The 14842-nt window shown below is 42.2% G+C and overlaps 2 protein-coding genes across 2 annotated transcripts in view; one reads left to right on the plus strand and one right to left on the minus strand.

Moving 5' to 3' along the window:
* LOC309524847 (monocarboxylate transporter 2-like) overlaps positions 1–14842 on the minus strand; it is a 685265-nt gene that overhangs the window by 416072 nt on the left and 254351 nt on the right. The window lies entirely within an intron of this gene.
* Positions 1–14842, plus strand: part of SUCLG2 (succinate-CoA ligase GDP-forming subunit beta) — a 218520-nt gene that overhangs the window by 106876 nt on the left and 96802 nt on the right. The window contains exons 3-5 of the mRNA XM_082210325.1: positions 8024–8123; positions 8216–8306; positions 13381–13533. Coding sequence (XP_082066451.1) covers positions 8024–8123; positions 8216–8306; positions 13381–13533 — 344 coding nt within the window. The remainder of the gene's footprint in view (positions 1–8023; positions 8124–8215; positions 8307–13380; positions 13534–14842) is intronic.

The raw sequence follows: 14842 nt of genomic DNA on the forward strand, positions 1-14842 counted from the left end.
CCACCCCCCACGCTACACCACTGTTTACAAAGCTATTGTACTACCAACCTTACCATATGCTTGTGAAACATGGACCACCTGTGAATGCCATCTCCAACTCCTCAAGAGATTCCATCAATGGTGTCTCCAAAATTTTTTACACATCACTTGGGAAGACAGGTGAACTAATACCAGTGTACTGGAAAAAGCAAAGATCACCAGTGTTGAAGCAATGATTCTTCAATATCAACTTCGTTGGACTGGTCATGTTGTGCGGATGCCTGATGATCGTCTTCCAAAGCAACTACATTAGTACCTCGGGTTACATACACTTCAGGTTACATACGCTTCAGGTTACAGACTCCGCTAACCCAGAAATAGTACCTTGGGTTAAGAACTTTGCTTCAGAATGAGAACAGAAATCGTGTTCCGGCAGCGCGGTGGCAGCAGGAGGCCCCATTAGCTAAAGTGGTGCTTCAGGTTAAGAACAGTTTCAGGTTAAGAACGGACCTCCAGAACTAATTAAGTACTTAACCCGAGGTCCCACTGTACTCTATTCCAAACTTAAAAATGGAAAGCATAATGCTGGTGGTCAACAAAAGAAGTTTAAAGACTGTCTCAAGGCAAATCTAAAAAAATGTAGTATAAACACTGACAACTGGGAAACACTGGCCTGTGAGCACTCCAGTTGGAGAACAGACTTTACCAAAGGTGTCACAGAGTTTGAAGACACTCAAGCTCAGAATGTAAGGGAGAAATGTGCTAAGAGGAAGGCACGCTTGGCAAATCCACACCGTGATCAACTCCTGCCCAGAAACCAGTGTCCCCACTGTGGAAGGACGTGTGGATCCAGAATTGGCCTCCACAGTCACCTACGGACTCATTGTTAAAACCGTGTTTATGGAAGACAATCTTACTCGGATACAAGTGATTGCCAGAGAATAAGAAGAGTGTTGTTCAGTCGGCTGACCCCAAAGGGCCGTTTCTTACCTACCAAACTCTGCAAGGGCCCTTTTTCCTAAGCCCCTGCTCCCAGTCCCCGTCCTGTTCTCACTGTGCAATTGCTTCTCGTCTTTGTTTGCTGCTTGAGGAATCACCACCTGCCTGCTGTGGACCATGAAATGTTTGCAGCCCACTTTGATTCCCACAACTGGACTACCTAGAGTCCGGCCCTTGCTGAGGACCGACAGCTAGCTGTGCAGCTGTTTAGACAGTAGCTGCTGTTAAGCAATCTCCCTGCTTCCCAGAAGCATACCTGAAAGAGCATTTTTCTGCTCACAGCAGCCAAAGATCTTTCTCCCTACACATGAATATTAAGGTTCCTTTTCAACCTGTAGGATTTTTCCAACCCTGTAAGATTTTTTTACATGGCATAATTGGCCAACATTCTTTTCATTTCTTTATAAAATTTATATCCTGGCCTTCCTCCCAAATCCATTGAATTTCAGAAGACCCTGGGGGTGAACCATATTAATTTGGCTTCCATCCCTCTGAAAGGGTGGAGGGTGGCACTGTGGGTTAAACCACAGAGCCTAGGACTTGCCGATCAGAAGGTCAGTTGTTCGAATCCCCGCTCCCATTGCTCGGTCCCTGCTCCTGCCAACCTAGCAGTTTGAAAGCACATCAAAGTGCAAGTAGATAAATAGGTACCACTCTGGCAGGAAGGTAAACAGCGTTTCCGTGCACTGCTCTGGTTCGCCAGAAGTAGCTTAGTTATGCTGGCCACATGACCCGGAAGCTGTACGCCAGCTCCCTTGGCAAATAAAGCGAGATGAGCGCCGCAACCTCAGAGTCGGTCATGACTGGACCTAATGGTCAGGGGTCCCTTTACCTTTTACTCTCTGAAAGGTGGGGGATCTTTACCAAAAGACCTCACTGGACTGACCATGACAATAATGTTATTCTACCACCCTGCATCTTTTTTAGTGGTCACTCTCACACCTTGGGGCAGAGACCATATGTAGAGTATGACCCATGGACATCCACAGAGAGGAGAAGAGGACATACCTAGCTGCCCATGCCTGGTGATTGATAACATCTAGATTCCCAGCTTTCATTTTAAAAAAGTTTCTCGCAATTGCAGAATGTAAAAGACAAGCAAATGTACAGGCACTGTTCTTATTTGCTGGTGGTCCAGACACTCTAGAGAGGGCTTTTTTTTTTTTTTTACCATAAGCTGTAGAATCTGCTGAATTCCATTCAGCCAACCTCATCTTAAGGCAGGGCTACAAATTTCTATGCCTTCTCCCTTCAATTCAGCGGAGATTCACATATATATGAGGTTAGCCAATCGTTGTAATAATATAATATTTTTTTTTATTACATTTTTTACAGAAATAACAAAGAGATCAAAAAGTAAGAAGAAAAAAAAAAAGACCAGAAAAAAAGGAAAAAGAAAAACACGACCATTTCAATAACTCATTTCAAATTTCCATTGGACTTCCCCCATCCCTCGCAAAATGCATTTCTTAACAATAAATTTATCAGCAAATTATATCCTTATTTCGTATGTTTCTTTCTATTTTCAATTACAGTTTAAATTTAAATCTCTTGATCAATATATACTCTGAGCAATATACCATAATATCGTTTTTACCCATTTAAACCTTGATTCTTTCATAAATCTTGTCAAATTTCATAAATAATTAAGTTTTGTTACTGGAGCTAGATTCCCAATCACACGACATCTTATGTTTCATATAACTTATAATACTTTTGCAAATAGTCTTTAAATTTTTTCCAGTCCTCCTCCATTGCTTCTTCTCCCAAGTCTCGAATCCTTGCAGTCATCTCGGCTAATTCCATGTAGTTCATCAGTTGCGTGTGCCAGTCCTCCAGTGTGGGCAAATCTTGGATCTTCCAATGCTTAGCGATAAGAATTCTTGCTGCTGTTGTAGCGTACATAAAAAAAGTTCTATCCTTTTTAGACACCTTCTGGCCGACAATGCCCAGAAGGAAGGCCTCTGGTTTCTTGGGAAAAGTGTACTTAAACACCTTTTTTAACTCATTATAGATCATTTCCCAGAAGGCCTTCAGTCTTGGGCAGGTCCACCAGAGGTGAAAGAATGTTCCCTCAGCTTCCTTGCATTTCCAACATTTGTTATCGGACAAATGGTAAATCTTAGCTAGCTTAACCGGGGTCATGTACCACCTGTATACCATTTTCATAATGTTTTCTTTCAAAGCATTACATGCAGTAAACTTCATACCGGTGGTCCATAACCTTTCCCAGTCATCAGACATAATATTATAACCAATGTCCTGAGCCCATTTTATCATTGCTGGTTTAACTGTCTCATCTTGAGTGTTCCATTTAAGCAGCAAGTTATACATTCTCGATAATAACTTGGTCTTTGGTTCAAGCAACTCTGTCTCAAGTTTCGATTTTTCCACCTGGAAACCTGTTTTTTTGTCTAGCTTAAAAACCTCATTAATTTGGGCATAATGCAGCCAATTTTGCACCTTATCCTTTAGTTTTTCAAAGCTCTGCAATCTCCAGTTACCTTCAATATTTTCTATTATTTCCCAATATTTCGGCCAATAAGCCTCCATATTGGTTGTTTTCCGAGCTTTGGCCTCTATTGGTGAGCTCCACCTCGGAGTTTTGCTTTCCAATAAGTCTTTGTATTTTTTCCAGACCATATATATTGCTTTTCTGACAATATGGTTTTTAAACATTCCATATGATTTACCCTTGTCATACCACAAGTACGCATGCCAACCTAACGAATTGTTGAAGCCTTCCAGATCTAGGACATCAGTGTTTTCTAATAGAATCCAATCTTTCATCCAGCAGAAGGCTGCCGCTTCATAGTATAGCCTTAAGTCCGGCAGGGCAAACCCCCCTCTCTCTTTTGCATCAGTTAATATCTTAAACTTTATTCGGGGCTTTTTGCCCTGCCAGACAAACCTAGAAATGTCCTTCTGCCACTTTCCAAAGCATTCCACTCTGTCCACAATCTGCAAGGCTTGAAACAAAAACAACATCTTTGGCAAAACGTTCATTGATTGGCGCTGTGGGTTAAACCACAGAGCCTAGGATTTGCCGTAATAATAATAATAATATAATATAAATTCTCAGGAAAGTTTTTCCATGGCTAATAATGCATTTTTAAGATTTGCTGGTACAATACTTAATGACTGAATTGGTTACAAAAGCAATGCACTTCTAACAAGCATTTGACTTATTTTACTAATTTGTTGTTGTTGTTTTTTACTTTGGAGCTCTGCAAACACACTAATGTGTTTCACAGTATGTCTTATCGGCCAGAAGACGGGACTAGCAATTGATTGAGAGGCCTTAATTGCAAAGTGAAGGAGTGTTGAGAATGCTACATTATATTGCACTGTAGCACATCCCCTGGTTGTAAATATCAATATGACACTAGTTGTGCCAGCCACTTTCTAAAATTACATAAAATCAGGGCTTTCTTTTCAGCTGGAGCTCACTGGAATTCAGTTCCGGGACTTCTTGGGTTGGCACCATTGCCATTACAGTGGTACCTCGAGTTACAAATGCCTCAGGTTACAAACGCTTCAGGTTACAAACTCCACTAATCTGGAAGAGTTACCTCGAATTGAGAACTTTGCTCCAGGATGAGAACGGAAATCATGTGGCGGCGGCGCAGTGGCAGCAAGAGGCCCCATTAGCAAAAGCATGCCTCTAGTTAAGAACAGTTTCAGGTTAAGAACGTATCTCCGGAACAAATTACGTTTGTAACTAGAGGTACCACTGTATAAGAAAACAAGGGAGGCATTCAATTGTGAGTTCCGGCACCTGATTTATTTATTTATTTTAAATAGCAATACAGTGGTACCTCGGGTTAAGTACTTAATTCGTTCCGGAGGTCCGTTCTTAACCTGAAACTGTTCTTAACCTGAAGCACCACTTTACCTAATGGGGCCTCCTGCTGCCGCCGTGCCGCCAGAGCACGATTTCTGTTCTCATCCTGAAGCAAAGTTCTTGACCCGAGGTACTATTTCTGGGTTAGCGGAGTCTGAAGCGTATGTAACCTGAAGCATATGTAACCCGAGGTACCACTGTACAGTATAGGGATTTTCCCCACTTTCTCACACAGAGACATACATATACATGCAGGAAAAGAGAGAGACATCTAGTATGTAATTAGAAAAAGATTTCTCTCTCTTGGAATTATTTGTAGATTTATTGGAGCTGAATGATAGACGTTAACTGAAGAGATCCATTTTTAATGTCGTTTCCTGAATATGGGCTTATTTCATTTCCATACAAAGCCTGTTAGAAGCTGCGCCTTTCTTTTGTGCATCATCCTGCGAGGACAGTCGAACCATGTATATATTTTCGGATACAATTAAATTTCCTGTGCGAGGTACTCTTTCCTAACGCAATCTGGGAATTCAGGCAGGAGACAAAACGGAAAGCACGGCGGCAAATAGGAATTGGTTGTGGTGCGCTTTGTGAGAGTCGGATCTTTAAATAAAATGGAAACGGCGACACTGGAGGAGCGAATCAGCTTGGTAAATACTAAACCATCAGGCCTAGTTACTGTAAAATAAGATTTGGCTGGTTTACTTCATTTTCCAGAGCTTGGGCAAATAACTGTGGAATTAAATTACTCCATGTCACTTTCCCCTAGGGTGTCAGGAACCTGTTTGTAAAGTGTTCCGCTAAGTCGCTATATTGATTAGTACTTGAGGCCTAACCTTTCCATAGTTATGCTTACTTTCCTTATGCACTTATTTATGGCTTTCATACTTGTTGCCGTGAAAGTTCTTTCACGGCCTTGATGCTCTTTTGGCAGGTTCACTGAAGTTTTTGTTTTTTTAACTACCTCTTTCATCCCTCCCTTACCCCTCGCTCTCAGTCTGTCTTCTCTCCTTATTTGTTGTTGCCAAGTAAAAAGTAATCAGTATGCAGGCTATGAATGCAACTGACTTGGCCTGAAGAGCCTGTGGCACAAAGGGTAATGATCGCAGTCATAATTGACAGCACTTACCATGGTGCATACAAGGCTTTCATTGTCGGGATGGTTAGCGACTCAAAGTAATCTAATTAGATGCTCGTAGCGTCTATTAACAATGCCAAAATAGATGTTTTATCACAGCGGACGGAGCAATTCCTGGCTTTTGCTATCGTCAGTTGGAAAGTGGCTTATTTTTAAAAAATTCGTCTTAATAATTTGTATGCTTAGACAACACAGATATAAAACTGGATTCGTTTTTTATTTGATTTTTTGGGTTGCATTTAAATTTCCTTGTTATGTGCCTTTTGGCGGCATGAATTATAGAAAAGCTGGGGATGGGGGAAAGCGGGGGGTGGGGGGGTTTGGAATGCACGGCAGATCTTCAAGGGGAAGGATTTAAGGTTCAAAGTGATACGTGTCAAAAAATAAGTGCTTGGGAAGCAGATCTTTTCTAGTGCACACCTCCGACAAGCTGTGTGGAGGGGAGAATGTAATTTCTTTCCCTGGCTTAAATTTTATGCTTTTATAATAGGAAAACACACACACACAATTTAACTCATCAATCCCGTTGCAAGCTCTGCATGCATAGATCTCCTAGGATTCTCAGTAACAAGCCAGATATGATGCCGGAGTGCCAAATCTTAGATCTCCCACTTCTTTTATAGCAGCAGCTGGGGTGGGGTGGAGGGTGCTAGTGAGAATCTCCGTTTGGATGGAGTCGCACAGTTTGGAGGCAGTCCGTGATCCAGCTTTGTTGCTTGTGGTCCAGGTGGCCTCAGAGGCCGTGTGTGCATATTTCCGACGTAGACTGGTTGCCCCTTCTGAGTTAGGGTTGCTTGGCCACAATGATCCATGCTCATGCGACTTCAGGATTGGACTTCTGTCATGTGCTTGGCTGGGGCTACCTGGTGAACCCATATTCACCTATTTTGTACTGCATACTGCACCTGCTGCCCATTCACTACTAGGCCCAATACAAATGTTAGTGTACAAACCCATACTACACAAAGCGGGGCCCCCACTATAAAAAGAACCTCCTTCTCTCATATCTGCCCTAGGACTTTGTGTTCTGTCAGGGATGCTCTCCCCATGGTCCATTGATGGGCAAGGCCCAATATCATCAAAGGAGGGGGAGGGCCTTTTCCACGACAGTTTCCTGATTTTGAAACTCCATCCCTTTGGAAATGCAATGTTCTCCTCACTGAGGGTATTTAAAAGTCAACTGAAAACACCTTTCTTCAGACAGAATTTGAGTGAGGGCTGTAACTCAGATGAGCTTGTTTAGAACCACTGTACTGTTTTAATTATTGAATTATTGAACTGATGCTCTTATTTTATGTTATTTTATTGGTTGCGTGCGCTACCCTGCTATACTTTGGATAAAGGACAGTCTAGGGGAAAGGCAAAAACAAAATTTTGAATTTTATTTATTTATTAAAAATCGTTGACCACTTGCCTTTCGGAGTGGCGCACAACAGACTGAGACAATAAATTCGTTCACAAAATGCATTCATATTAAAATCCCTCAAACCATTAAATACCTGTCTATAAAATCACCATCGGTTAGTAGAACAAGGACAGAGCACAGCAGCAAAATGTAAAGAGCAAGGGAAACAAATAGCTGGGTAGAAGAGTACATTGTATTACGTTACAATTAATATGTCACTTTTTGACCAAAATGGCCCCAAAGCAGCGAACAGTCCAAAAGAGAAATACAGTAAAAATACAACAGACCAATCAAAGAAACATAAAATAGCAAAGTCACCTAACACCCACCCACCACACTGAATATACATTTGTACATTGAATGAATATATATTCATTCTCTCACTACTGACACAGCTTCCAAGCATTGTACTTAGAAGCCAGGTTAACTCATATCTCCACCCCCTCTCCCAGTCTGCTCCCATTTCTCATCTAGGTGTGTGCCCATCCACAAACAGTTTCCCAGAAGACGTGTCCTCACCCTCACTGCAGTCTGACGGAGTGACCAGTAGTAACCCAGAGGGGACGTTTCTCTTCGGGGCTGTCCCAATGGTGGCAGGTCGCACAACAACATGGTTTGGATCGCACAACAACGTTCCTTGCGTTTTGTTTCACAGATGCTACAGAAATTGTGTTGAAGGCTCAAATCTTGGCTGGAGGAAGAGGAAAAGGTGTTTTCAGCAGCGGGCTGAAAGGAGGCGTGCATCTAACCAAGGAGTAAGTTGGGAAATTACAGCGATATTATTTGTTTGTTTTTTTAAGCCATCCATCTTAATGTAGATTTTTGCCTTTCTCTCTCCCTTTTCTAGCCCTAAAGTGGTAGGGGAGCTTGCTGAACAGATGATTGGATACAATCTCACCACGAAGCAAACTCCGAAGGGTGGTGTCAAAGTTCAGAAGGTAAAAGAGTCCCCCACTTGCAAATCATAATAAATGTTGTCAGGTGTAGCTTGAAGCTAGTGGACGCACTGCAATATGTCTTGTGCTGAGTGAGGCAATTGGTCCATCTGCCTCAGTACTGTTGACACTGACTAGCATTGGTCCTCCAGGGTCTCAGATAGGCCTTTCCCAGCCCTAGCTGGAGATTCTGGGAATATGAAACAGTTGCCCATCCTTTTCACAGGAAAGCTAGCTGTCTAATGGATGCAGGGATGATATGGACTTGATATGGTGGGATTATCAGGAAGAGGGCTTGAGAGTGTGATGGGAGGCTTGGCAAATAGAAGTTATTAACAAGCAATGATCTAGCAGAAAAACCAGGAACTAGATTATGCCCAGTGAATGCTAAATGCGATAAGCAGATAATAATAAAGCATTCTTGACTTAAAACGTTTATCCCAGCCTGCAGTTAACTGCTCCCTTTTATGTGCAGAAGTCACATTGATTTCACTGGATCTGTAATAATTGTGCGCAGGATCGTTGCCAGGATGTTTTAGGTGCATGAAAATGACACCCATCTTTCCTAAATGCATGTGCTCTAAAAAGTGCCCATATCTCTCCAGTTACTGCTTAAAAACTGCCTTCGGTACACCGACAGGGAAATGTTTCTCTTTCACTTGCAATTGAAATATTGCACGTCCATTATTAGATGGTTAGGCTTGAAAAGCAGGCTTTCTGCTTTTCTTCTGAAATCGATATGAAATGAAAGCCTTGTATGTTTAGAACAGATTATTCAAATGAATGTGCACTGAAGTGCCCTTTTGATGTTCTCCCAACCGCGTGGAAGCTGCTTATCTTTCAAGAGCTCCTGTGCAGCTGAAAAAAATGTTTAAGTGACCTAACTGTGTGGGCAGTTTTTATTAATGACTAGTGTGGGTGAGAGAAAGGGACGGAGAAGCATGTTGATGGAATTTGCAGATGACATTAAGGTAGGAGGCAATGTCAAGTAATTTGGGAACCAACGCTGAGTATTTTTGCAATGAGATGAGACCAAATCAGCTGGAGGGGAATGGCGAGGGGGAAAGATAATGGTATTTATTCGTGGATCACAAGATGACTATGAGCCATCGTATGATGGCTATCAAAAAGGTTGTTAAAGTGTCCCGAGAAGATTTGTTTTAACGACAACCTCAGAAGGCCAGTGAACACACTGCAACTTAGAAAAGTTAGAACATATTCTTATTCACACTGGTGTATTGTCTGAGCTTGACTAAGGCCTTCTCAACATTTCTGCCCTCAATACAGGCTATCAGGACTATTTCTGTCATGAGACACTTCTTTCCCCCTTCCCATTCCACAGCTTGTGGGATGATCACCAATATCAAGCATGTAGATTTGCTCCAAAGCCGTGCTCGTTAACAACTATAAGCCATCCAAGTGGTACCGTTTCAAAGAGGGCAGATTCAGCCCATTGAATGGCATAGAAGGGTGTTTCTGTCCTGCTGACACATCTGAATTTTGTGTCTAATTTCTCAACCATACTTGAAGAAAGATGAATACAAGTTGGACCATTAAAAGTGAATTGCTGCTAAAATGATTTGGTCTGTCGCTGTAAAAAACCCTTTGCTCAGACTAAAATGATCATAAATATGAGGAGCAGAGGTTACAAGTCTGTTGAGGACACCTCATGGAACTTGGCAATAGATTAAACCCATTGCCCCGAGTCAGATAATTGCAAGTTCTTTGGCTCCCGTACAAGTAGATCTCTGCTTTCCTTCATTGGAATGGCCACTTCAGTACAGAAAGAAAGAATCAGAGCAATTACTTTGACCTGTTTTCAAAAGACATGGATCACAATCTATTTCCTGTTTGAAGTCCGTTTTGCACACTCCCTCGTCATTGCAAATAGATGTGGATTTATCCACAACAAACAATTTCCCTTCTTTCATCTCACCTTCCTAGCTTTCCTTGAAGCTTACAAGGACAGAAGCATGTCATGGTTGTTTGTTTGTTCATTACATTTATATGCCACCATTATCTTCCAAGAAGCTCAAGGTGGTACACAGGGTTCTCCTCCTCCCCATTTCATCCTCATGAAAACCCCGTGAGGGCCTAAGGGATGGTGGCTGGGCCAAGATCACCCAGTGAGATTCAAACTCTGGTCTCCCAGGTCATAAACCAGTCCTCTAACCATTACGCCACACTGGCTGCCATGTGCTAAATGGCACACAGTCTCCTGTGTTAACCTTCTGTAGTCCGTGATTTGAATGCATGTATGTGTGTTCGGGGCCATTATCCCCACCACCACAGTAATTATTTTAAAATGTTAGACATATTTGGCAGGTGTCAAACACTATAAAATTCACTGTGTAGCGAGGATTGTGAAATATTGGGCTTACTTCCTCTCCACCTCTATTGCTGCCTCTGTTTTATACCCACCCCACCACTGCTCCCAGAAGCCTGGGGATGTGATCCTGCAAGTGGTATCAAGAACCACAAATGCAGAATTTTCAGCAACCCAATGAAACTACAGTTCTGAGGCTTGCTGGGAGGGAGGAACTAGGAACATTGTGGTTTATGTCCTGAGTACAGATGATGTCCTTATCAACAAATGAGCTTTAGAAGGTAAAGACTTTCCTTTCCCTGAAGGAATGCTTAATATGTTGGTGCAAGATCAATCTGTCTTAAATAAACAGCACTCCCCTCGGCTCCTTCAGAAGTTGGCAGCTATTTTATAGGTTTACATAAAATTCTCTTACGGCCTCGTGGCATTTGGAGAACCTGGTTATCTGCAAAGACAGTTTCCGATTATCACAACTCACTACCTGTCCCTTTTCTCCAAGCAATTAGGGAATTAACTTTATTAAAGTTTGAATTAAAGATCTGGGTGATTATTAAAAAAAAGAGAGACTTCAATGTCATGGTAGATCCTTGGAAGATATTACACAACCTCTCAGTAATGGGTTCTAAATACAGGAGTCCATTCATTCAATTAAATTCATAGTGGTCCTCATCTTGAAGGCTTGGAGCAGAAATAATATAGTGCAAGGTAAAAGAGCATTCACAAAAGCCAGTCTACATGGATATATCTTGTAGAGCTCCTGAAAGATGCTAAGATTTCTAAGAGGTGGAAGTGCTATCAGTATGGGGCAGCCACTAAAAATGTGTTTTCCTGCCCTCTTTATTCCTTAATCTAGGGTATATATTGAGTTGAATCCTATTTGCTTTTCAAAAGCAACTGAGGGGAAGGAAAATATTGGCATATAGATTAGAATGCTGAGTTTCCACCTCTTCTCAAAGCATTAGGAGAATAACATAAGGCATTATAGTGGTACCTTGGTTCTCAAACTTAATCCATTCTGGGCATCCGTTCGACTCCCGAAACCATTTGAAAACCAAGGCGCGGCTTCCTATTGGCTGCAGGAGCTTCCTACACTCAGTCAGAAGCCATGGAAGCCACATCGGACATTCAGCTGCTGAAAAACATTGGCAAACTTACTGTTTGCGGTGTTCAGGAGCCAATTTGTTTGACAACTAAGCCGCTCGGGAACCTTTGATATGGATCAGATCAAAGGCCTCTGAAGTCCAGATTCCTGTTTTCCACCCCGGCCAACCAGATACCGCTAGGAAGCCCATGAGCAGGGCCTGTCTATGTGCAACCGCAGAGTAAGAGGGACCAATACAGAAATGATGGTTATGAGCTGGCTGAACATTGCATGCCACAGGCCAGTTGTATTCAAACAGCATAGCGTGGTGAAGGAGACCACCGCAAGCCTGTATAAGAGCCTAAGAAGATCTCTTCTGGATCAGGCCAATTGCCCATCCTGTCCACCATCCTCTTCTCACAGTGGCCAACCAGTTGCTTGTGCGAAGTCTAAAGGAACGAACTGAGCGCAACAGCACTCTCCCCACTTGTGATTCCTATGCATTCAGAGGCATACTGAAGTAGAACAGAGCCATCATAAGCGGCCACTAACAGATAGCAGAGGAGGATTGCAAGGGACAAATGGATATATGCAATGTCGTGCATAAACCACTATTATTATTATTGCAATCGTTGTTATTATATTTTTAAAGATCTGAATTCTGTTCAAAGTTGCCCAGAAATCTGTACCTGAATTACTGCAACAAATTAGAGCATACTGTATTTGTATTAATTTCTTCAAATGCCAAGGCTTTTTTTTTTTTTTAAAAAAAAAGGTTGTGTGCTTTTTTGGTTTTGAAAAGAAGGAAGGAAGGAAGGAAGGAAGGAAGGAAGGAAGGACAAAATCTAGATAAAAAGAGGGGTACATGCAGTGCCAGAACTCACCGCAGACACATCTCTTGATCTCTTATAATGGCAATGATGCTCACCTGAGAGGTGCTGGAACTGAGTTCCGGCTGAAAAAAAAGCACTTGTTAAGTGTCAGGGGAGGAAGGGGAGAGAGAGATTCTCAGAAATGGGAAAATAGCAAAAACAAATATATGGGATATCAACAAAACACTGCCATTTGGGTTCATTCATATCCCTGCTCAGCCATAAATACCTCACTGGGAGACCTTGGACCAGTCACTGTTTCTCAGCCTAACCTAACTCGCACAGGAAACCCTCAGGTTTCTAAAAGAAGAAGATGTAAGATAATTCTCCCATCATTCTCAGTTTTGGACAAAGTTAAAATTGCCCCTTTTAAATTTTTCTCTTATTTTTATTTCCTTTGATGTAAGGGCTTGCAAATAGGACCAAGGTAAGTATACTGTTTTAACTTGTCAAAACGTCCCTCCTTAGTTTGTGGTAGTTTCTCCTCTTGTGTTCTCTCATCTCCATTGTGGGTTATTTCCATAATCCTGAGGAAAATGAAATGGAAAGGAACTGTATGATACCAGTGTCCTAATGAAGTCATTGATTTCTTCCGTGACGAGAGAAATCAATGATGGATTCAAGAATGTGAGTCGAACTCCAGTGCACATTTATTACAGTACAATGTGTTCTCTCTGAATAATGGCCACTTCCTCACTCGGAAGCCTGAATTTCCAAGGCAGCTAACGAAATATTGTCTCCGTTGGATATTGCCAGCAAAGACGTGCTAATAATACATTGCCAAATTGTACTTTGCAGGTCATGGTGGCAGAAGCACTAGACATTTCAAGAGAAACTTACTTTGCAATATTAATGGATCGAGCTTGCAATGGACCTGTTCTGGTTGGGAGCCCACAAGGTGGGGTTGATATAGAAGAAGTGGCAGCTAAAAGCCCGGAACTCATCTTCAAGGTATATTTCAAAGCTTGGTGACTTAAGCTTTTAAAAATCTTTACATTATTATTATTATTATTATTATTATTATTATTATTATTATTATTTACACCAGCAAACCTTATATGGGAAATTGGAGCTTCCCATGACCCCAGCTTGAAAATTTCTTCCAATATCATGAAAAAGCAAACTTGGCATGTTGAGTTCCTTTAGCCAGGTTCATACAGCACACAATAACAGGTCTAACTTGGTTTGGTTTGGTTTCATTAGGAACAGCAAAGGGCAGCTTACTGTACAAATGGGAAACTGTGTTGGAGGTTGTCATCTATGGCTGTGGTACTGGATTGGATCCGCATCATTATCTCCTATTCCCCTGTGGACCAAGTTTGGCTGGTGGGCAGCTCTGACCCAAATCATGCAGTCAAAAACATGGTTCTTTGCAATTCCCACCAATGTGTACAGCTGATGGTGTCATGTGTGGGGAAGGTGGGCATGGCTTGCCTTGGATGAAATCACCTCGCTGGTCAAATGGGGAGGACTGGAGCATCTAGCAAAGATCCTGGTCTGGAAGTTCCCTACTGCTAAGTTACGACATCCCTGACAACTATCACTTCTTTTGCAGTCTTTCAACTGTGTATGCATCTGACAATTACAATACCAGTGCTCAAATGCAGATTGAATTGATCCATTTACTCTTTGCCGCTATTAGATCAGGTCCTCTGTGTGTACAGTGAATGTGTGTGCAGGGGCCAGCTTCACCTGCTGCTCGCAGAGACCAGACACACAGTGGCCCACATAAAACCCTGCTATTTCAGAGTTTGCAGTTGTATGGCTCGCAGTCTCCATGCGTACAAGATATGTGCATTTGGCGCATTGCAGAATAGGCTGCTCATCTGCCAAACACATGTTGTATTGGAGGGGTCAGAGCTCGGGGTGTTTTGCGTGGAGATGGCCCTAGGCTGAAATTCTGGTATCTCCAGTTGAAAGGATTACAGTTTGCAGAGACTTTGAAGAGTTTCGGCTACTCAGAGTATCTTCTGCGATAGATAGGACCAGTGGTCTGAACAAAGTATTGCAGAGCTGCATGTGTTCACAGACACTTCTCCTGACAGAGAAGTGTCATAGCAAGTCAAACGATGACTTACCAGGACTGCAAATCTGATGGCTCCCTGAGAGGAGCTTAACACTCGCTCTGCTCCTTCCCAGTACTTTTACTTTAGCTCAGCATGGCAGCTAAGCCAACTTCCGGCTTAGCGTGTCATCTGAACCCAAGATACAGTTAAGCCATCTCCTCCTGGACCAAAACAAAGCTCTTAATATTCCACAC

Source organism: Podarcis vaucheri (genome assembly GCF_965113315.1).
Source record: "Podarcis vaucheri genome assembly, chromosome: 2".
Classification (NCBI taxonomy): Eukaryota; Metazoa; Chordata; class Lepidosauria; order Squamata; family Lacertidae; genus Podarcis; species Podarcis vaucheri.